The sequence below is a fragment of the Oncorhynchus mykiss genome, chromosome 22, assembly GCF_013265735.2.
Source record: "Oncorhynchus mykiss isolate Arlee chromosome 22, USDA_OmykA_1.1, whole genome shotgun sequence".
NCBI lineage: Eukaryota > Metazoa > Chordata > Actinopteri > Salmoniformes > Salmonidae > Oncorhynchus > Oncorhynchus mykiss.
Genome location: NC_048586.1, coordinates 12,102,838 through 12,125,450, shown reverse-complemented (window position 1 = coordinate 12,125,450; position 22,613 = coordinate 12,102,838). Strand labels below are relative to the sequence as shown.

The 22,613-nt window shown below is 41.6% G+C and overlaps 2 protein-coding genes and 1 pseudogene across 2 annotated transcripts; 2 read left to right on the top strand and 1 right to left on the bottom strand.

The window, feature by feature from the left end:
- Positions 1-4,269: 4,269 nt before the first annotated feature.
- LOC118943633 lies at positions 4,270-6,870 on the bottom strand (annotated as a pseudogene).
- A 5,845-nt stretch (positions 6,871-12,715) lies between these two features.
- LOC110501396 (toll-like receptor 8) lies at positions 12,716-21,387 on the top strand. Its single transcript, XM_036958739.1, has 4 exons — positions 12,716-12,988; positions 15,386-19,632; positions 20,636-20,748; positions 20,883-21,387. Exons 1-2 carry the CDS (start codon positions 12,986-12,988, stop codon positions 18,485-18,487), a joined length of 3,105 nt encoding a protein of 1,034 aa, XP_036814634.1. The 5' UTR covers positions 12,716-12,985; the 3' UTR covers positions 18,488-19,632; positions 20,636-20,748; positions 20,883-21,387.
- LOC118936315 (thymosin beta-12) lies at positions 19,497-21,387 on the top strand. Its single transcript, XM_021578937.2, has 3 exons — positions 19,497-19,632; positions 20,636-20,748; positions 20,883-21,387. Exons 2-3 carry the CDS (start codon positions 20,649-20,651, stop codon positions 20,912-20,914), a joined length of 132 nt encoding a protein of 43 aa, XP_021434612.1. The 5' UTR covers positions 19,497-19,632; positions 20,636-20,648; the 3' UTR covers positions 20,915-21,387.
- Positions 21,388-22,613: the final 1,226 nt, after the last annotated feature.

Sequence of the window (22,613 nt, the reverse complement as noted above, 5' to 3'; positions counted from 1 at the left end):
GTTGATTATTGTCCTCCTTTATTATTCTCATAACAATTGTTATACAAAGTAAAGGTCCATTTCAATGATCAATTAAAAAACATTATTGTTCTCTAAAGCCAAGTAATGTTCTGCTTACAGTGAGTGGGGCTTTCTCCAGCTTTCTCTAAAACCTATTTGTCACAAAAATTGCATCATTTATACCAAAAACTCTCCTGGACCATGTTTGGTTGTATTAAATCATGTTTGATTATTTACTGTTTTACCATTTACTAAGTCCAGGGTGATGATCATGCATTTTGCATTAATGATGATGGACTGTCTAAGTTTGAAGGCCGGAGAGTTTGTCTGCATAATGTATAATCTGCAGAGTAACGTTGCTTGAAGGCACAAGCTGTACAGTTTATCGCCACAGCTACTAGCTAACGTCCCAGCTGTCCTGTGTTTCTCTGAACTGAGGTTTCACTTTTATTTACAGAGAAGAAGTGGCATGTATTTATGTATGCCAAGGAAAGCCAGGCCTCTCCCCCAAAAAATTGCAACAAAAAAATATACTAAACAATTGTTCTTTCATTTCTCTGTGTTTTCTTAAATGTCCTTCAATTCGCAAGAGGCTGAATGTATCTCACCGGAGAAAGCATCCGAGCGAAGGAAACAGCGCCCCTCTATCTCAGTATGTGTTGCCCATCTATCTGATGCTGTCTGATCAAAAAGAGTGTGATCTTGTTGCCGCCCATAGCATTGAATGCAAGGGAAGCCAGTGAGCATTTGGCCTCCCTTGATAATAATAATAAAAAATAATAGCCAAACTGAGTGAGCTCAAAAGCGAAGGGTCCTGGCGCGCACAAAAAAAAGTGTCAAAGGAAGCCAGATTGGATATGGCTAGACACCTATCACATCACATCAGATGCCAAACGCCATTGACAGAAAAATTGTTGCATCTCGTTGTGTTGTTGTCCTCCGGTGGCTAGCTAGCAATTTCCTAAATTAGCCATAGATAGAAATAGGGATTTGGACTTGTGGTTTTACATAATTCTCCATACTGGTCAATGATTATAACAGCGATTCTATACCAACCATAAATACATACAGTGCCTTGCAAAAGTATTCGGCCCCCTTGAACTTTGCGACCTTTTGCCACATTTCAGGCTTCAAACATAAAGATATAAAACTGTATTTTTTGTGAAGAATCAACAACAAGTGGGACACAATCATGAAGTGGAACGACATTTATTGGATATTTCAAACTTTTTTAACAAATCAAAAACTGAAAAATTGGGCGTGCAAAATTATTCAGCCCCCTTAAGTTAATACTTTGTAGCGCCACCTTTTGCTGCGATTACAGCTGTAAGTCGCTTGGGGTATGTCTCTATCAGTTTTGCACATCGAGAGACTGAAATTTTTTCCCATTCCTCCTTGCAAAACAGCTCGAGCTCAGTGAGGTTGGATGGAGAGCATTTGTGAACAGCAGTTTTCAGTTCTTTCCACAGATTCTCGATTGGATTCAGGTCTGGACTTTGACTTGGCCATTCTAACACCTGGATATGTTTATTTTTTAACCATTCCATTGTAGATTTTACTTTATGTTTTGGATCATTGTCTTGTTGGAAGACAAATCTCCGTCCCAGTCTCAGGTCTTTTGCAGACTCCATCAGGTTCTTCCAGAATGGTCCTGTATTTGGCTCCATCCATCTTCCCATCAATTTTAACCATCTTCCCTGTCCCTGCTGAAGAAAATCAGGCCCAAACCATGATGCTGCCACCATGTTTGACAGTGGGGATAGTGTGTTCAGCTGTGTTGCTTTTACGCCAAACATAACGTTTTGCATTGTTGCCAAAAAGTTCAATTTTGGTTTCATCTGACCAGAGCACCTTCTTCCACATGTTTGGTGTGTCTCCCAGGTGGCTTGTGGCAAACTTTAAACAACACTTTTTATGGATATCTTTAAGAAATGGCTTTCTTCTTGCCACTCTTCCATAAAGGCCAGATTTGTGCAATACACGACTGATTGTTGTCCTATGGACAGAGTCTCCCACCTCAGCTGTAGATCTCTGTAGTTCATCCAGAGTGATCATGGGCCTCTTGGCTGCATCTCTGATCACTCTTCTCCTTGTATGAGCTAAAAGTTTAGAGGGACGGCCAGGTCTTGGTAGATTTGCAGTGGTCTGATACTCCTTCCATTTCAATATTATCGCTTGCACAGTGCTCCTTGGGATGTTTAAAGCTTGGGAAATATATTTGTATCCAAATCCGGCTTTAAATTTCTTCACAACAGTATCTCGGACCTGCCTGGTGTGTTCCTTGTTCTTCATGATGCTCTCTGCGCTTTTAACGGACCTCTGAGACTATCACAGGGCAGGTGCATTTATACGGAGACTTGATTACACACAGGTGGATTGTATTTATCATCATTAGTCATTTAGGTCAACATTGGATCATTCAGAGATCCTCACTGAACTTCTGGAGAAAGTTTGCTGCACTGAAAGTAAAGGGGCTGAATAATTTTGCACGCCCAATTTTTCAGTTTTTGATTTGTTAAAAAAGTTTGAAATATCCAATAAATGTCGTTCCACTTCATGGTTGTGTCCCACTTGTTGTTGATTCTTCACAAAAAAATACAGTTTTATATCTTTATGTTTGAAGCCTGAAATGTGGCAAAAGGTTGCAAAGTTCAAGGGGGCCGAATACTTTCGCAAGGCACTGTACATAGTGCTCCTGGCCTGAGAGGATGGAAGTTCAACACATAGCTAGATATAGAAGGCTAATGTTAATTAACTGGCCTGGCTTTCGTTGCCCATGAAAGGAAATTAGGCTAGCAAGCAAACATTTTACTGTTAGCCAGGTAGCCTAAAAGGGTGTACTGTACGACAGAGTCATAGACAATTTAAATCAAATTGTATTAGTCACATGCACCGAATACAACATGTGTAGATCTTACAGTGACATGCTTACTTACGAGCCCCTAATCAACAATGCAGTTTAAACAAATATGGATAAGAATAAGAAATAAAAGTAACAAGTAACTAAAGACAGCAGTAAAAAACAATAGCGAGACTGGACCGGTACAGAGTGAATGTGGAGACTATATACAGGGGGGTACCGGTACAGAGTCAATGTGGAGACTATATACAGGGGGGTACCGGTAGAGAGTCAATGTGGAGACTATATACAGGGGGGTACCGGTAGAGAGTTAATGTGGAGACTATATACAGGGGGGTACCGGTAGAGAGTCAATGTGGAGACTATATACAGGGGGGTACCGGTACAGAGTCAATGTGGAGACTATATACAGGGGGGTACCGGTACAGAGTCAATGTGGAGACTATATACAGGGGGGTACCGGCAGAGAGTCAATGTGGAGACTATATACAGGGGGGTACCGGTAGAGAGTCCATGTGGAGACTATATACAGGGGGGTACCGGAAGAGAGTCAATGTGGAGACTATATACAGGGGGGTACCGGTACAGAGTCAATGTGGAGACTATATACAGGGGGGTACCGGCAGAGAGTCAATGTGGAGACTATATACAGGGGGGTACCGGCAGAGAGTTAATGTGGAGACTATATACAGGGGGGTACCGGTAGAGAGTCAATGTGGAGACTATATACAGGGGGGTACCGGTAGAGAGTCCATGTGGAGACTAAAAACCTTCAGTATGTTGTTGTTGATGTAGAGCTCAGTACATTTGTCTGGCAGTTGTCTAAAGACTTGCTGAGGAAGGGAGTTGAGGTTGTTGTGAGAGATGTCTAGGACCCTCAGATCAACTACTTTCGGAAACGGGTTAATGTACTGTATATAGTATCTCATCCCTCCACAGCATATCTAAACGGTTACCTTTGAATTCTAACTTCTTCAGAGAAGTGTTTTCCAGCTCTGTGTTGGTGGAGGTGGAAATGTTATTGTAGTTCATGAGTAATATCTTCAGATTGGTCAAATTGTTGGTGAAATTCAGCATATGAGTCAAACCCTCAGACTCAAAGTAATGGTTGTTGTGGCTTATGTCTCACATAACTAAACTTCTCAGTTCCTGAAATGCTGAGGAATAGAAAAGGTTGAGACAGTTAGATGAGAAGTCAAGATACTTTAAGTTAGTGAGATAAGTGAACTCGGAACCATTTAGACTTCGGCTCATCGAATTTCCATAGAGATGTAGGCATCTAATGTTAGCAAGGTTTAAGAATCTGGAGTGAAGGAAGAACATGTTATTCCTGCTGATATCCAGCTTTTTTCCAAACTGGCTGCACAGTTATTAACAAATGAATTCAATGTCCCAGCCTCCTTGTCCTACTATTTGCAGCTGCATGCATACTCATCATATCTAAACCAATGAATCTCTCTCACTTCTCCTTTGTGGTAGTGCTCAGCATCTGACATTGGGGAGCCATTTATGGCTTCCCCTCCAGAAAAATCCACAGAATTACCACTTTGAGAAGGGGACGATATCTTATTGTCTAATGAATTGATTATTTGGAAGCTTTTGAGCTCCATTAGAGTGCTGAGGTTTGTCATTTTGATGAAGTTGGTGCCCAGGTCAATGACCTTGAGGTTCTTTAGAGGAATCAGTGGCCTGATGTCTGCATGGGTCAGTTGTTTGAAGATAAAGCCCCTGAGGGTGAATACTTTCAGGAAGGAAGGAGAATGAGTGATTCTGGTTCAGAGTAGCTGGGTACTTCTGCAACTCGTAGTTAAAAAGACAGGTCCAATTATTTGAGGTTGGTTAGAGCTCGTGGGAAGTTAGCATTTGCTATCTATCCAGCTAAAACGTTGGTTGAGATATAAAGTACTCGCAGCTCTGTACAGTTCTGAAACCACGCAATAAGTACAGTTGTGGCCAAAAGTTTTGAGAACTACACAAATTTAATTTCCACAAAGTTTGCTGCGTCAGCGTCTTTAGATATTTTTGTCAGATGTTACTATGGAATACTGAAGTATAATTACAAGCATTTCATAAGTGTCAAAGGCTTTTATTGACAATTACATGAAGTTTTGACTCTTCTTTTTCAAGACCTCTGCAATCCGCCCTAGCATGCTGTCAATAAACTTCTGGGCCACATCTTGACTGATGGCAACCCATTCTTGCATTATCAATGCCAAAATTTGTGGGTTTTTGTTTGTCCACCCGCCTCTTGAGGCTTGAAGTTCTCAATGGGATTAAGGTCTGGGGAGTTTCCTGGCTATGGACCCAAAACATTGATGTTTTGTTCCCCGAGCCACTTAGTTATCACTTCTGCCTTATGGCAAGGTGCTCCATCATGCTGGAAAAGGCATTGTTCATCACCAAACTGTTCCTGGATGGTTGGGAGAAGTTGCTCTCGGAGGATGTGTTGGTACCATTCTTTATTCTTTAAGGCAAAATTGTGAGTGAGTGAGCTCCCTTGGATGGGAAGCCACCCCACACATGAATGGTCTCAGGATGCTTTACTGTTGGCATGACACGGAAGCGATGGTAGCGCTCACCTTGTCTTCTCCAGACAAGCTTTTTTCCAGATGCCCCAAACAATTGGAAAGGGGATTCATCAGAGAAAATTACTTTACCCCAGTCCTCAGCAGTCCAATCCCTGTACCTTTTGCAGAATACTAGTCTGTCCCTGAAGTTTTTCCTGGAGAGAAGTGGCTTCTTTGTTGCCCTTCTTGACACCAGGCCATCCTCCAAAAGTCTTTGCCTCACTGTGCTTGCAGATGCACTCACACCTGCCTGCTGCCATTCCTGAGCAAGCTCTGTACTGGTGGTGCCCCGATCCCGCAGCTGAATCAACTTTAGGAGACAGTCCTGACGCTTGCTGGACTTTCTTGGGCGCCCTGAAGCCTTCTTCACAACAATTGAACCGCTCTCCTTGAAGTTCTTGAGGATTCAATAAATGGTTGATTTAGGTGGAATCTTACTAGCAGCAATATCCTTGCCTGTGAACCCCTTTTTGTGCAAAGCAATGACGTCGGCACGTGTTTCCTTGCAGGTAACCATGGCTGACAGAGGAAGAACAATGATTCCAAGCACCACCCTCCTTTTGAAGCTTCTAGTTTGTTATTTGAACTCAATCAGCATGACAGAGTGATCTCCAGCCGTCACACCTGTGTTAACGAGAGAATCACTGACATGATGGTGGTCCTTTTGTGGCAGGGCTGAAATGCAGTGGAAATGTTTTTCAGGGATTCAGTTCATTTGCATGGCAAAGAGGGACTTTGCAATGAATTGCAATTCATCTGATCAATCTTCATAACATTCTGGAGTATATGCAAATTGCCATCATACAAACTGAGGCAGCAGACTTTGTGAAAATTTATATTTGTGTCATTCTCAAAACTTTTGGCCACGACTGTACAAATGTGAGGGAGTTACTACTGCAAACGTGGTATCCTCAGTTTGGTTAACATTTTAAAAGCATTTTAATTTATCTGAAGTTGTGAATCGTGAGGGCATGGAACACAAGGAAATGGTGCATTGTAACAGCGTGGGCAGTTTCCACTTACGTCAAGAATCTCAAATTGGGTAAAATTATAAAACTCTTGTTATTATAGAGATACAACTCTCTGAGACTTGATGGTAATTTTGGGGGGAATGTAGGATAGGTTATTTGACTTGAGGGATAGCAAAGTAATGTTACCAAGCTGTAGAAACGCACCCCCCTTAATTTGATAGGAAACATTACATGGGTTTCTGACAGTAACATTTTGGACCCAAATAAAGAATCTGTACATTAGTGATGTCAGAGAGGTTATTTTTCAGAATGGTATATATTGGATTCACCTCTAGACTGAGCAAAATGAGGTTCGGAGGGAGATAAAGAACCTTCAGATTCCTCAGGTCTTTGAAGGTGTTGTTTCGATGGTCACATTCTCCGTGCACATGTGGTTCTTGTGGTCGATCTTGCAGCGCATATCAATCTCCATGATGTTCTCCAGGCCCTGTAAGGAACTGGAGTTGATGTAAGGGATGTGGTTGATGGTGAGGGTTATTGTTACGACTTCTATGAATGGTGAGTGGAGGAGTCAAGCGCAGAGAGCAGGTAATTCCGTCCATTGATCTTTATTCCAACGACAGCGGAGACATGGACATGCAAAACACTAGGGCGCATGAAACAACCCGTCCCAAAATACACAGGACTAAAACTGTCCGGAAAAATAGCGATCATACTAATACACCAACACCAAATAAACAGAGAACAAGCCCGCACAATACCCAGCGGGCCTAGTGTCCTTAAATAGCCTATAAACAAAACTAACTCAATACAGGTGTACCCAATTAGACCCAATTAACAGAAACAAAAGGAAAGGGAATCGATGGCAGCTAATAGGCCGGCGACGACGACCGCCGAGTGCCGCCCGAACAGGAAGAGGCACCATCTTCGGCGGGATTCGTGACAGTTATATTGGTGATGTTTTTGGAAATGTCATTTTGGACCTCCATGAGTCCTCTCTCAGTGCAGTCCACATTGACCCCGCTCCCGTTGCTGGCCAGGTTGATGTCACATGGCAGAGTTTTTGGGTACCAGCCTCCAGCTGCCAGCATGTAGAAGCACCACAGGCCCAGCAGCATCACCACACACACCTGGGGGGATAGGCACTCTGTTCTCTGACAGGGGGAATAAGGACAGTATCATTACTAGAGGGGTATTGATAATGAGTTTTATTGCCTCTTAAACCACAGGACACAACAAGTCTCAGATTAAAATTCACTGCTCAATAAAATATAAAAGTAAAGAAACCAATCACTTCTGTTTGCTGGGATTCAAATAAATTGTACATGACAGTGGCACACATCAACAAAGAAATTGTAGATGTTGGTTAACATATTAAAAGGTTATGAGGGCATTTCCCCCCCAAAAAAATATTCTGATTATATTGACCTTTCCTATGTTGTTCTACATAGACTTAAAACTAACAGATCCTATGCTTAAATAAATCCTTTTATTGTGATCTTTGTATTAATGTTTTCGGCATCACCAGTTTCTTATTTTTTTATCAATCTTTTGTTTCTCTCCATCCACCAGAAACACAATAGATGTATGTACTCAAGTACTTTATATTCATGAAATGATCAGTGCCTTGCAAAAGTATTCACCCCCTTGGCATTTTTCCTATTTTGTCGCATTACAACCTGTAATTTAAGTTGATTCTTATTTGGATTCCATGCAATGAACATACACAAAATAGTCCAAATTGGTGAAGTGAAATTTAAAAAATAACTTGTTTCAAAAAATTATAAAAATAAATAACTGAAAAGTGGTGTGTGCGTATGTATTCACCCCCTTTGCTTTGAAGTCCCTAAATATGATCTGGTGCAACCAATTACCTTCAGAAGTCACATATTAGTTAAATAAAGTCCACCTGTGTGAAATGTAAGTGTCACATGATCTGTCACATGATCTCAGTATATATACACATGTTCTGAAAGGCTCCAGAGTCTGCAACATCACTAAGCAAGGGGCACCACGAAGTAACCGGCACTATGAAGACCAAGGAGCTCTCCAAACAGGTCAGGGACAAAGTTGTGGAGAAGTACAGTTTGGGGTTGGGTTATAAAAAAATATCAGAAACTTTGAACATCCCACGGAGCATGGACTGGGAAACTGGTCTGAATTGAAAGAGTGATGGATGGCACTAAATACAGGGAAATTCTTGAGAGAAACCTGTTTGTCTTCCAGAGATTTGAGACTGAGATGGGAGGTTCACCTTCCAGCAGGACAATGATCCTAAGAATACTGCTAAAGCAACACTAGTGGTTTAAGGGGAATCATTTAAATGTCTTGGAATGGCCTATTCAAAGGCCAGACCTCAATACAATTGAGAATCTGTGGTACGACTTAAATATTGCTGTACACCAGCGGAACCCATCCAACTTGAAGGAGCTGGAGCAGTTTTGCCTTGAAGAATGGGCAAGAATCCCAGTGGCTAGATGTGCCAGGCTTATAGAGACATACCCCAAGAGACCTGCAGCTGTAATTGCTGTAAAAGGTGGCTCTAACAAAGTATTGACTTTTGGTGGGTGAGTAGTTATGCATGCTCAATATGTTTTTTTTGTCTTATTTCTTGTTTCACAAAAAATATTTTGCATCTTCAAAGTGTTGTGTAAATCAAATGATACAAACCCCCCAAAATCAATTTTAATTCCAGGTTGTAAGGCAACAAATTAGGAAAAATGCCAAGGGGATGATGACAGTGAGAACAACAATGTGAGTGTTTTCACTTCCCATTTGTCAAATGACAGAGACCTGTCAATAGGCATACAGCTGTTGCGTAAAGTTCCCAAAATATATTTTTTATTGATATTCCTTAAATCAATGTTATCTATTGTGGTGCAGGTTTAATTAAATCATGCATAAACAGCGTTTTTAAGCATGTGGGCTTTCTTGGTTAATCAAATCTAACACTGTACAGCTTCCTTTTATAGTGCACTGAATTGTTTAACATTTTTGTCACACCCTGATCTGTTTCACCCCCCCACCCCCCCCCCACCCCGGTGTCGCCCATCTTTCCCATTATCCCCTGTGAACTTATACCTGTTTTCTGTTTGTCTGTTGCCAGTTAGTCTTGTTTGTCAAGCTTACCCGCGTTTTGTCCTATCTGTTCCCAGCCGCTTTTCTTGCCCTCCTGGTTTTTGACCCTTGCCTGTCCTGAACCCGCCCGCCTGACCACTCAGCCTGCCTGCCGTCCTGTACCTTTGCCTCTGTTGCTGTAAAACATTGTTACTTCGATACGGTCTGGGTCTTACCTTATCCTGATTCATTTATGCAGTTTGCAGCAGTACTAATTAAATTGTGGGTCGATGCAGCTTTTCTTCAGCATTTGCTCATTCTTTCTTTGTAACATGTATTGAAAAAGTATGGATACAGTTAATCTTAATTATAATAGCCTAAACCAGGAGGAAATTTACTGTAGACATGAGGGGACAGATTTCTCTCATGTCATAATGTTTACATATCTTACATTACTCGTGTGTGTGTATATACTGTATTTTATACCCTCTATTACACCTTTCTTATGCCATCGCTCATCCATATATTTATATGTACAATTTCTCATTCACCCCTTTAGATTTGTGTGTCTTAGGTAGTGTTGGAGAATTGTTTACTTGTTAGCTATTACTGTGCTGTCGGAACTAGAAGCGCAAGCATTTTGCTACACTCGCATTAACATCTGCTAACCATGTGTATGTGACCAATAAACTTTGATTTGAGCTTGCACTGTGTGTTTGCTGATGAATGCCCTGATCTCTGGCCAGTCAATTGGTTAATTTACATTGTTTTGTCTCTTAATCGCTCCTAATATATCTGAAAATGATGCAATAACCATGAATTTAACTGATTGTATATAATGAGTGATGTCCCACGTTAAACCTGGACACACAAATAGTAGGAATTTTCACTGGCTTCAGCCATGATGGCATGAGAGCGAAATTAAACATCTGCACATCGCCTGCAGGTGCGAACGTGTGTTTCACTGTCCAATCCGAGGCTTGAATTTGATCTGAGGATGTTTGGTATCTTGGGAAAGCCTCAAGGGAGAGAGGACAGTGCATTCTAAACAGAGATGCATATACTGGCCAAAAAGTGTATTTTTTTTCGTTTTTTTTTTTCGAGAAAAGTGTTAAACAGTAATTCAACTTTGTCCGGCCTAAAACTAAATTTAAAAAGTAGCACAAAATAATGAGGCTATATACAGAGGTTACCGAGTCAATGTGCAGGGCTACACGTTAGTCAAGGTAATTTGTCCATGTAGGTAGGGGTAATGTGACTATACGTAGACAGTAAACAGCAAGTAGCAGCAGTGTAAAAACAAAGGGTGTCAATGCAAACAGTCCGGGTGGCCATTTGAATTGTTCAGCAGTCTTATGGCTTGGGGTAGATGGTGTTAAGGAGCCTTTTGGCTCTAGACTTGGCGCTCCAGTACCGTTTGCCGTGCGGTAGCAGTGGGTGACTTGAGTCTTTAATGTTTTCGTCTTCCTCTGAAACCGCCTAGGATATAGGTCTTGGATGGCAGGAAGCTTTGCCACAGTGATGTACTGGGCTGTACTCACTACCCTCTGTGGCGCCTTATGGTAGGATGCCGAGCAGCTGCCATGCCAGGCGGTGATGCAACCAGGATGCTCTCGATGGTGCAGCTGTACAACTTTTTGAGTATCTGGGGTCCCATGCCAAATCTTTTGTCTCCTGAGGGTGAAAAGGCGTTGTCGTGCCCTCTTCACGGCATTCTTGGTGCGTTTGGACCGTGATAGTTGATGTGGACACCAAGGAACTTGAAACTCTCGAGCCGCTCCACTACAATTTCTTCAATGTGAATAAGGGCGTGTTCGGCCGTCCTTTTCCTGTAGTCCACGATCATCTCCTTTGTCTTGCTCATGTTGAGGGAGAGGTTGTTGTCCAGACACCATGCTGCCAGGTCCCTGACCTCCTCCCTAAAGGCTGTCTCATCGTTGTCGGTGATTAGGCCTGCCACCGTTGTGTCGTCAGCAAACTTAATGTTGTTGGAGTCCTGCTTGGCCACACACAGAGTACAGGAGGGGACTGAGGGCCCAGAGGAGCCCCCGTGTTGAGGATCAGTGTGGAAGATGTGTTGTTGCCCACCCTCACCACCTGGGGGTGGCCCGTCAGGAAGTCCAGGATCCAGTTGTAGAGGGAGGTGTTTAGTCCCAGGGTCCTTAGCTTAGTGATGAGCTTTGTGGGCACTATGTTGTCGAATGCTTAGCTGAAGTCTATGAACAGCATTCTCACATAGGTGTTCCTTTTGTCCAGGTTGGAAAGGGCAGTGTGGAATGCGATTAAGATTGCACCATCTGTGGATCTGTTGGGGCGGTATGCAAATTAGAATTGGTCTAGGGTTTCCAGGATGATGGTGTTGATGTGAGTCATGACCGGCCTTTGAAAGTACTTCATGGCTACCGATGTGAGTGCAATGGGGTGGTAGTCATTTAGGCAGGTTACCTTCGCTTTCTTGGGCACAGGGACTACGATGGTCTGCTTGAAACATGTCGGTATTACAGACTCGGTCAGGGAGAGGTTAAAAATGTCAGTGAAGACACTTGCCAGTTGTACATGTCCTGGTAATCCCTCTGGTCCCGTGGCCTTGGGAATGTTGACCTGTTTAAATATCTTGCTTATATCGGCTTTGGAGAGCTTGATCACACAGTCGTCCGGAACAGCTGGTGCTCTTATGTATGGTTCAGTGTTGCTTGCCTAGAAGTGAGCATAAATGGCATTTAGTCCTTCTGGATTGGCTCGCGTCACTGGGCAGCTCGTGGCTGGGTTTCCCTTTGCAAGCCCTGCCACATCTGGCGAGGGTCAGAGCCGGTGTAGTAGGATTCAATCTTAGTCCTGTATTGACGCTCTCCCCATAGATTTTGCAGTTACATAATGTCCCCATGAGTGACTGAACACTGACCAACCCCTACACTCCGAATTTTACGCTTGCTGCCCTAACACCACAGAAAGCACTGAGCTAGGCTGAAACAAATGCATTTTGGAGCTGCCTTACTCAAGAAAGCAAAAAAGAGACCATATTTGCATGCAGATTTATTATTATTATTTTTATTTTTTTATGTTGATTTTAAAAGGATATGTGACACGTATTAATGCCAAAATAACATGCTAAACAGGTGTGGCTCAAAACAGGTGGGGCTCTACCCCGCTCTAAAACAGTATAAAAAAGAAATGCCTCAGAAAGAGGGAAGCAAATCAGGTGAGAACCTATAATAACCCCAATAATATGTGCCACGGGCACCCAGAGTAAACCTGGTTGAGGGAACCAATCAGCTTGCAGAACACATTTGACTCACTGTAGCTGCAAGGGGAATTTGAGCTGCTCTTCACTTGTGATTGAGTAGAGAAGAGTTGAGTCATTACATACGGAAACAAAGCGATGCATAAAAACATCCTAATAATAGACAGGCATTTGCTGTTTCATTAAACTTCCTTTTTTTTGCTTGCTGGAAGCTAAAATACTGACAACGACCAGGCACTACTTATTTGATAAGGTTTTCAAAGCTCACAAGGGATCAACAGTAAATAATATGGTAAGTTAGATTAATTACAATTTTAGCATTGAAGATGGTTACCAAGACTATGTAGGATGTGCTTTTCTCAAGTGGCAAAAGGTATAATGAATCATTTGACAATATTATTATTTATAGGGGGAAGTAGATTTCAGTTTAACATCCATTTTACTGAATTGTTACATTCACAAATGCTTCTTCTAGGCAAAATGATGGTGCATAACTGCTATCCTGAAATTAGTGCAGAAAGTTTGGGCATGGCATTTTGAAAAACAGTTTTTGGGGGTGGGTACATCTTCCTATTCTAATTCAACTAATATGGTAGCTCAATGACTTTCATTTCTACTATTATGATAACATTATACCACCAGTAGGAGTAGTACAACGAATGGTAACAGCAATGAGCATTTTTTGGTAAATAAGGATTTTCTGAAATGAAGGCCACAAATGCTCAAATCTAAGGTCATCAATATTTAAAAATAATTTATTAAAGTGATATGATTATCTGATTTTGCTCACAATGTTATGTGCCGTCATTTAAATTGACTAACACCAATTGACACTTTGGATTTAGATGCACCAAATTGTTAATTGTTAGCACATTTTGTTATTGTTCGCACATTTTTCAACGCGGATGAAGAACAGCTTGGCACACTGCCTGTCACCAAGCTTTCCACGCACATGAAGTATGTCCTCGCTGATGCTGTGGACATTCTAACCCCTTTAGATATTTTTACCTTTATTTAACTAGGCAAGTCAGTTAAGAACAAATTCTTATTTTACAATGACAGCCTACCCCGGCCAAACCCTCCCTTAACCTGGATGACTCTGGGCCAATTGTGCGCTGCCCAATGGGACTCTTGATCACAGCCAGTTGTGATACAGACGGGATCGAACCAGGGTCTGTAGTGGTGCCTCTAGCACTGAGATGCAGTGCCTTAGACCACTGTGCCACTACATAAAAAGGTGGGCACAGATTGTGTCACAATCAGCTACATCCTTCCATGCATCAGAGAAGTGACACATTTTTGTTTTTGCCCTAGCACTACACAGCTGACTCAAATGATCAACTCATCAAAAGGCTTTGATGATTTGAATCAGCTGTGTAATGCTAGGACGAAAACAAAAACGTGCACCCCTTTAGGTCCCCAGGACCAGGATTGAGAACCACGGACTAACCAATTGCTCCACAACGGAAAACTTGTCAAAAACCTGAAACAAGCAGTGGACAAGCACCTGACTGTATACGAGCTGAAGAAACCATACCAGATTGCCTTAGATACACACTTTAACTGGCATTGTGCAATGCCACTGAGAAGCCTACCTTTACTTCAGACATCAATTGTCTTACCACAAAGTTTACCAGCACTACACAAGATGTCCCACACGGTGAGCCACCACCTCCAGCGGATAAAAGTCGATTGGACACTCTGTTTGGTTTCATGGAACAACCAAGCACGGCAGCATGTACTCCATTTCTCATCACCCCCATCTTCCACCAACTACTGATCCTCTGAAATTCTGGAATACACAAAGTCAAACATACCCAACACTGAGCAGAATTGCTGTTGAATACCTACATATCCCAGCATCCTCTGCAGCTGTGGAGTTGCTTTTCAGCATTGGAGGGCATATCTTCAGACCAGATCACTGCTCAATGTCCAACTCGCTTTCTGAAACCCTGATGTTTTTAAAAATGTAACATGGCATCTTGTCCTCTTTCATAAAACACCAATGCAATTTATGGGCTGCATATTGTGATTAAAAAATGAAATACGACTTATACATATTAAGTTGTTTGTTATTTCAAATGTAACTACTAAGTACAATACATTCACAACTATTTTCAAATGTATCCAAATGATCTAATATTTTTGGGAAAATACTGTTGTTCAAATACGTCTAATGATGTGTAATTTAATATATTATATATACATACCAATACTTTCCAAATTGTATTTTCAATTACATTTTAAAATTCAAGTACTTTTAAAAAAATAGTTTTTTTGATATGTATTGAAAAGTTTTTGAAATACCTGAAATTGTTATTTTTTAACCCATTTCTGCATCATAATCATAAAAAAAATATTTTAAAAGCTTTCTTGGTCTCATTGATCTATACAGTATATGAAATACTTATGTTCACTGTCTAGCATTTAAAAAAATGTAGATAGATATCTCTAAATCCCTAAAACATGTCACTACACCTCTACACGTCACCAGTGGGACAAGCCAATTTGCTAGCCCCCAGTAGTTTCTACAATGCATTCACATATATCTGTTGCAATAGAAATGACTTACAATAGAATGACCCTATTGCAATAGAGTGGCCATAAAATGTGTGAGTGTAGGACTAAAGTCAATAAGTAAGTAATCATTATATTTCCATACTCACACGTTTGTACTGTTTGCTTACAGGATGCTACCACCTGCTGGTTACAGTTGGCTCCATTGTTCCTATATCACTTCCTGGTACCTACCTCATGTCATTGGATGAGGCAGTTTCCATGTGACATTACGGTCAATACTACCAATACCACAAATGACATCATCTTTAATTGTGAGGAGCGTCGACTGAAAAATGTACCTGTTGGCATCCCCTGGAATGTGACCGTGCTGGACCTATCGGAAAACAACATCAGAAATGTATCTCTTGATGCATTTTCTAATCTGGAGAACCTGACCCTTCTCAATCTCAACTGTGTCAACAAAAATGGTGACACACACATCGCTGAAGGTGCCTTCAAAAATCTGACAAACCTGCAGGACCTAAGGCTTAATGGCAATGGCCTCATCAACATTCCTCAAATTCTCCCACTCATTCTGGACAAACTCATGCTGGACAATAACAAGATCAATTTCTCGAATATGAGCAACCTTGTCGGTATACAACATGTGAAGGAGCTGTACTTATCCAAAAATTGCTATTACTGGAATCCCTGTGAGACTAACTTTACCATTGGATATGGCACCTTCTCAGTATTGACTAAGTTGAAGGTTTTGATGTTGGCCTATAATAATTTAACTCGTGTTCCAAAAGGACTGCCAAGCTCTATACAAGAATTACACCTCGATTCGAACAAGATACAGCAAATTGCTGAGGATGATTTCCTTGGACTAACCCATCTAACAATCCTGGAATTACAGGGAAACTGTCCACGATGCTCCAATGCTCCATATCCTTGTGTTCCCTGTCCTAATGATTCTCTGGATATTCATCCTCATGCATTTCATGGTCTTACACAGTTACAGACACTGCACCTAGCAGGCAACTCACTTCGTTTCATCAATAACTCCTGGTTTGAGAGCTTGAACAATCTCACACATCTGTTCCTGTCTTATAATTACTTAACAAATACTATCACCAGTGGAACCTTTTTTAGCTATCTACCAAAGCTAGAAAAGATTGATTTGTCATTTAATTATGATTTGCTTGCCTACCCTGAAACCCTAGAGCTTTCAAAAAACTTTTCACAATTGGTGTCTCTTACAACGTTACATATAATGGGTTTTGTTTTCAGGGAAATTCATTTAGAAACACTCAGACCGCTTTATGAGCTCAAGCATCTTTCAGTGTTGAACATCGGAACTAACTTTATTGTTCGATCTGATTCCCACATATTCAACAAATTCTCAAACTCAAGTCTCAAAGTCATATATCTTGCGGAAAACAGGCTTTATCCAATTTCAGTGAATGAGTCCCCAGGTTGTGGCACAGGCGGCAACTTAAAGTCGGTGTTGTACACGTCGCCACTGACTGGATATTATTCCAATTCAAGGGACTTTTCTTATGGAATAAATCACAACCTTGTGAAGCCAGAATGCTTTATCTCTGGTCGAGTGCTGGTCCTTAGTTCAAATAATCTCTTTTTCATTTCTCCAAAGCAATTTGAGGGCTATGGTGACATTGCATGTCTAAACTTATCAAGAAATGGATTTTCAGCAGCATTGAACGGGACAGAGTTCACCTCATTACCAAACCTAAAATATCTGGACCTGTCCTTTAACAAGATTGACCTGGCCTATGACAACGCCTTCAAGGAATTAAAGAAACTCGAAATATTAGACCTAAGTTACAACAGCCACTATTTTGAAGTGTCTGGTGTGACACATAATTTAAATTTTTTGAAAAATCTACCGACTTTGAAAGTATTGAATATGTCACACAATAACATTTTTACATTAACCACTAAGCAGATGACAAGCACATCTTTAAAAGAGCTTCAATTTCAACACAATTTGTTGGCTACATTATGGAAAGAGGGGGATGACTCATACAACAGCCTTTTTAAAAAGCTGACGAATTTGACCTATCTGGATATTTCATTTAACAGCATTGAGAAGATCCCATCAAAAGTCTATGAAAACATACCATATACCCTTCAAAAACTATGTATTAGTCATAATTCACTCTGCCATTTTGATTGGGATAAACTGGCAGGTTTTCAACAACTGAATTTCCTGGATCTAAGCTACAATTCTTTATTTCATGTGTCAGCAAATCTCTCAAACTTCACAGACACACTTCAGATTCTTGACTTAAGCCACAATCAGATTTTTCAACTCTCTCGTGGATTTCTTAGGGGTGCTCAAAGCCTTCAGATACTTGACCTCAGCTACAACCAACTGACTATCATCAACGAGACCACCTTCCTATCGGGCCCTGAAAACTACATGAAAACCTTGTCCTTGGAAGGTAATCCATTCCAGTGTACCTGTGATTTACAAGAGTTCATCCAGTGGATAAAAGATAACAAAAACGTGGAGATCCCCAGACTGGCCAGTGAGGTGACCTGCAACATGCCAGCCAAAATGAGAGGCCAACCAATGATACTGTTTAACATTAAAGAATGCAACGAGGACAACATAGCCTTCCTGATTTACTCCCTCTCCACTTCCTTGATCATGTTCACTGTGGTCATCACTATGGCAGGGCATGTGTTTTATTGGGATGCCTCCTATATTCTATACTATTTGAGGGCAAAGCTGAAGGGCTACCATTCGTTGAAGTCAACAACAACAGACAATCTCTATGATGCCTTTGTTACCTACGACACCAGAGACCCGTTGGTGTCAGACTGGGTACTGAACCAACTGCGGGTGCAGCTGGAAGAGAGGGGGGAGAGACACCTGCCTCTCTGTCTGGAGGAACGAGACTGGGCCCCCGGGGTCCCCCTAATAGACAACCTCTTCCAGAGCATTCGACAGAGCCGCAAGACTGTCTTTGTGCTGACTGAGGCTTACATCAGGACTGGGAACTTCAGGATGGCTGTGTACCTGGCCCACCAGAGGTTGCTGGATGAGAACATAGATGTGATTGTGTTGGTTCTCCTGGAACCCGTGCTGCAGCACTCTCACTTCCTCCTTCTGCGGCGCCGTCTGTGTGGAAGGAGTGTTCTAGAGTGGCCCCAGTCTGCAGCCGCTGAGACCTGGTTCTGGCAGCACCTAAGGAACGCTGTCAGGTTAGACAACCAGGTGATGTACAACAAGATCTACTCCAGGTACTTCACCAGCAAGTAGAGCACAGTCCAGACCAGAGACTCAAGAGGAAAATATCTTTCTCACACAAATAGACTGAGCAGTTACACACACAAACTGCGATACCATTTACAAGCTCTGACTCTATCAGTTTTTCTATCTCTTGCACTGAATAATATGGATGATACTGTACATCTGAAATCAACAATATGTATATCAATGTGCTATTCCTTGTTCTAACACTATGGCCACTAGTAACTGTGCATTATAGTTGTGGTTCAGTTTTTCAGTTTTATGCTGTCTATGGGTAGTAGATAGTTCTATTCCTATTTGTTTTTGTCAATACATTCAAACTGCATGCCATTTGTAAGTAGATATCTGATTTTAAAAAGGATGACTTGGTGCAGTCTGTCTATGGGCATCCGTCTTTATATGATAACAGGAAGTGAACTAGTCTTAAGTTCCTGTTTCTTTAGGCTCAGATGAGGATGTGAATCTGAAGCCATGGTGCTAGCCTGTCAGTGGCACTTCTTTCTTTATTTCTTTATACTTAGAAAACTATAGGCTACAGTGATTCAACTGAACCGGTATTGTTGCAACACACTATTTTATTATATTAATCAAAACATTGTTTAGGGAATCTCTTGTAAATGTGGACTATACATTGGACTACAGAGTCACAGCATCAAGGTCCCTTATGATAATTGAAAATGCATTATCTAAATGTAATCAATGACATAGAGATCTGTAAAATATTACAGTTGCATAGCCTCCAGACAGGTAGGCTTATGTTTCTAACGCAAACCAATAAACGCCTGTTACCACCTGATGTAATACTATGTAAATCCACAGGATGTCATCATTGAGACAATCAGTAAGAGTATCTCATGCGGTGACAGCGGACTGTTTTCTGTCGGCAGTGCAATGCTCTAATATCAAATCAGATAAAATGCAAGGTCCAATACGTTAAACAAATAAAACCATAACTTTTGTGTATGCTCTCTCGCTTGTAAATATTGATGTAATACGTATATATTCCAACCAAGATAAGCTCAAGAGTGAAGGAACGTGACGTCATGTTTACATTTGCATATCGCGGACTATAATAGACCTTGCTTGATTTACTCGCCTTCACTCGTTCTCTACGCAATCAGGATTGAGACACATCAGTAGCCAGTACAACTCCGGTGAGTGCACAAACACATTATTTGTTGTCATAAGCGCTGCATAGCCGCTTTTTCTAAAGGATTTTACAGCAATACAATATGTTGGTTAAGCTAGGCTACAAATTGTCGAATCGCAGCAAAAAGGTGTAAAGCCAAATGCATTAGAGGATACTCACTTAAAATGTATATGTTGAAAGCCCTATTCAATGGCATGTAATTGTATCTTGTATACATTTAAATGGCAAACCCAGTCTCGGGCAAGATGCTGAACCGACTCTGTGTATCACATCCGGCGGTGATTGGGAGTCCCATAGGGCGGCGCACAATTGGCCTAGCGTCGTCCGGGTTTGGCCGGGGAAGGTCGTCATAGCAAATAAAAATCTTCATAACTGACTTGCCTAGTTCAATTTAAATGTAGTTGGAATTTAGGCTTATGTCGATTTTTATTTTATTTTTTTATTTTATTTTTTTATTTTATTTTTGTAGCGTGGATAGACTGTAGACTCGGTTAATGTTGCATAAAACATTATCATGGGTTATGGGGTGTGCTACAATGTCAATATGAAAAGCAAAGTTCCAAAGGTTTTTCTGAAAGGTCGACTCCACTTGCTTCATACTGTCTTTTTGAGATTGCGAAGCAGGGCGGTGGTTCTTCCGCCTGCCTGCAGACGGCTTGCACAGAATGTCAGTTACTTTTTCTAGTCATAGCGCTGATAACGAGAACACGTGCTCGTGGAGTAAACGCCCTAATGAGATTTGCCTTGCTTTTATATAAAATCAATGGATTTGTTGTAGTTGTTGGATGCTTGCCCTGACATCTCATCACCCACGTGCTGTAGATCAATGAGAACCAAACTCCGCCTCAAAGGTTGTTTAGAATATGGGCAATTAAGAGTAGCATCTGAGGGAAGCAATGCAAAAAAAAGGTAGCGGCCTGGTGTTACATTTGCAAATTTATCTAATCTGTAATAAATGATCTTGCTGCCTTTTCATTCACATTAAAAACATTCATCTCTCTTACCAGATCCTCTGCAAGCATGTCTGACAAGCCAGATCTCGCTGAAGTCTCTAACTTTGACAAGACCAAGTTGAAGAAGACCGAGACACAAGAGAAAAACCCCTTGCCCACCAAAGAAAGTAAGATTGGTGCTAGGTTTATTCTACTTAATCGCACACATCACTTGTGAAATTGGTGTTTACCGTACTAACAAATTGACCATTTAACTTCAGCATACACACGGACACTAAAACATATTTTCCCTTCATTGCAGCCATCGAACAGGAGAAGCAAGCGACAGCATGAAGCCCAAGCCTCTGCTATGCACTGTACATTCCACAAGCATTGCCTTTTTTCACCTCGTAGCTGTGTAACCCAAAACCTAAGTTGCATTGTGATTGGACAAAAGCAATGACTGTACAGCCCCTCCCTAGAACTTATTGTTATTTTTTTTTTTTACATCAAGTCTGAAAACAACTACTGACTGGCACTCTTTGACTAGGAGGATGTGTTGCGTGTCTCTAATCACTTCCAGCACCGTCACCTGTCCCTGCTGTGTCCCCTACTTCCAGCCACTTGTGGTTGTGAAGGGAAGTGCAAGGGTGTGATGGATCTGCCCAACCCGGGGGCCCACTTCTGACGTGTAATTCAGCTTCTGGCAACATGAAATGCTTTCAAATAAAGCAGTGTTTTGTTTTTCTTGTTCAAATTCTTTTGTATAAATTGAGTTCTTGGAATGCAGAAGTTTGTTTTGATATGCAAATAAAGTTATAACTCTTTCTTGTGGTGACAGTAGGTTATTTTCATACATTTTGAATATGCTTAAACTAGTTTCAGTCATCACATTGCCTCTTGTAAATGTATTTTGTGCATCTGACGTAAAGTATATCTCTGCACATTAGGCAAGGGTGTATATACCAAAATAAATTGGCCATATTTTGGCGTCCTGGAATCTCATTGCATCAAAAGCCTGAGAAATCACAACCGCCAGAATCCAAGCAATGTTTTACTGAGCTGCTGTGGATTGACGGGTGGGCTTTAGAGCACTAAGTGGATGAGCAGACATTGCCTGTGCTGTCACAGTGCACCTGCCAACTGACCTAGAAAAACACCTGTGGCAATCTTTACTGCAAATGGCTTAATGGTCTGCCTGCCCGAGCAAAACGATGCACCCTTTGGCGTCGGTCTGGACTGGAGGCAGAGAAGGCCTCTGACTTCTGGTGTACTCCATCCTTTACTGTTGGGCTGGAATTGTTAACTGCTTTGTTATTTAAATCATCCAAAATCTTAACTTTTAAGGTTTATGGTTGGGATATGTGGATTGCTGTCAAACTGATTATTCATTCCATTGAACGGGTCTTGAGTGGCAGCCTGGTGTCCCTATTCCTCCAGGACAAGATGACCTTGTACCAGATCAAAAAGGTTAAATCATGTTTAGTATAGGGTACTTTCTGATATTACTCCCCATGGGAGATTAAATGTACTGTACAAAAGTGTAAACATGCACAGCAAACTGTAGACCCATATCTGCATTTATAGGACTTCTGACCTATCAACTCAGGCAGATTACAAGCTGTTAGAATGTCCTTTAAGACACTAACCTCAAGCTCTTATCTCATTAAACCACCCCCATCATGACTCAGGCCAGACGTACACGTCCTGCTCTGACCCGGGCGTATGGTGGAGTCCATATCCTCTTTGGATAAGTCAGGAGCATCCTGACTCCCCCCCCCCCCCCCACCACCACACACAGCGCTGTGGCACAGCATAACACATCACAGTAAAACCCAACATGGATTGGCTCAGCCCAGGGAAACTATAGCCTCCGCCTCAGATTTATCTAGGCCAGCCCATCTTAGTCAAGTTCAGCCCAGTCTGGTGTAGAGTCCACCCCAGGTCAGCCTGGTACAGCCCTGCACAGGACGTCTTCCTCTCAGCTGCACCAGGCCATTGTTCACGCAGTCCAGAATAACAGGAGCAGGAACCCTCTCTCCACTGCCTCCAG

What these genes read in the sequence shown, in the direction of transcription:
- LOC118936315 (XM_021578937.2), top strand. Translation starts at nt 20,649, where the DNA reads ATGTCTGACAAGCCAGATCTCGCTGAAGTCTCTAACTTTGACAAGACC. An exon ending in CCCCTTGCCCACCAAAGAAA is followed by an intron (nt 20,749 to 20,882) that starts GTAAGATTGGTG and finishes CCTTCATTGCAG; the next exon opens with CCATCGAACAGGAGAAGCAA.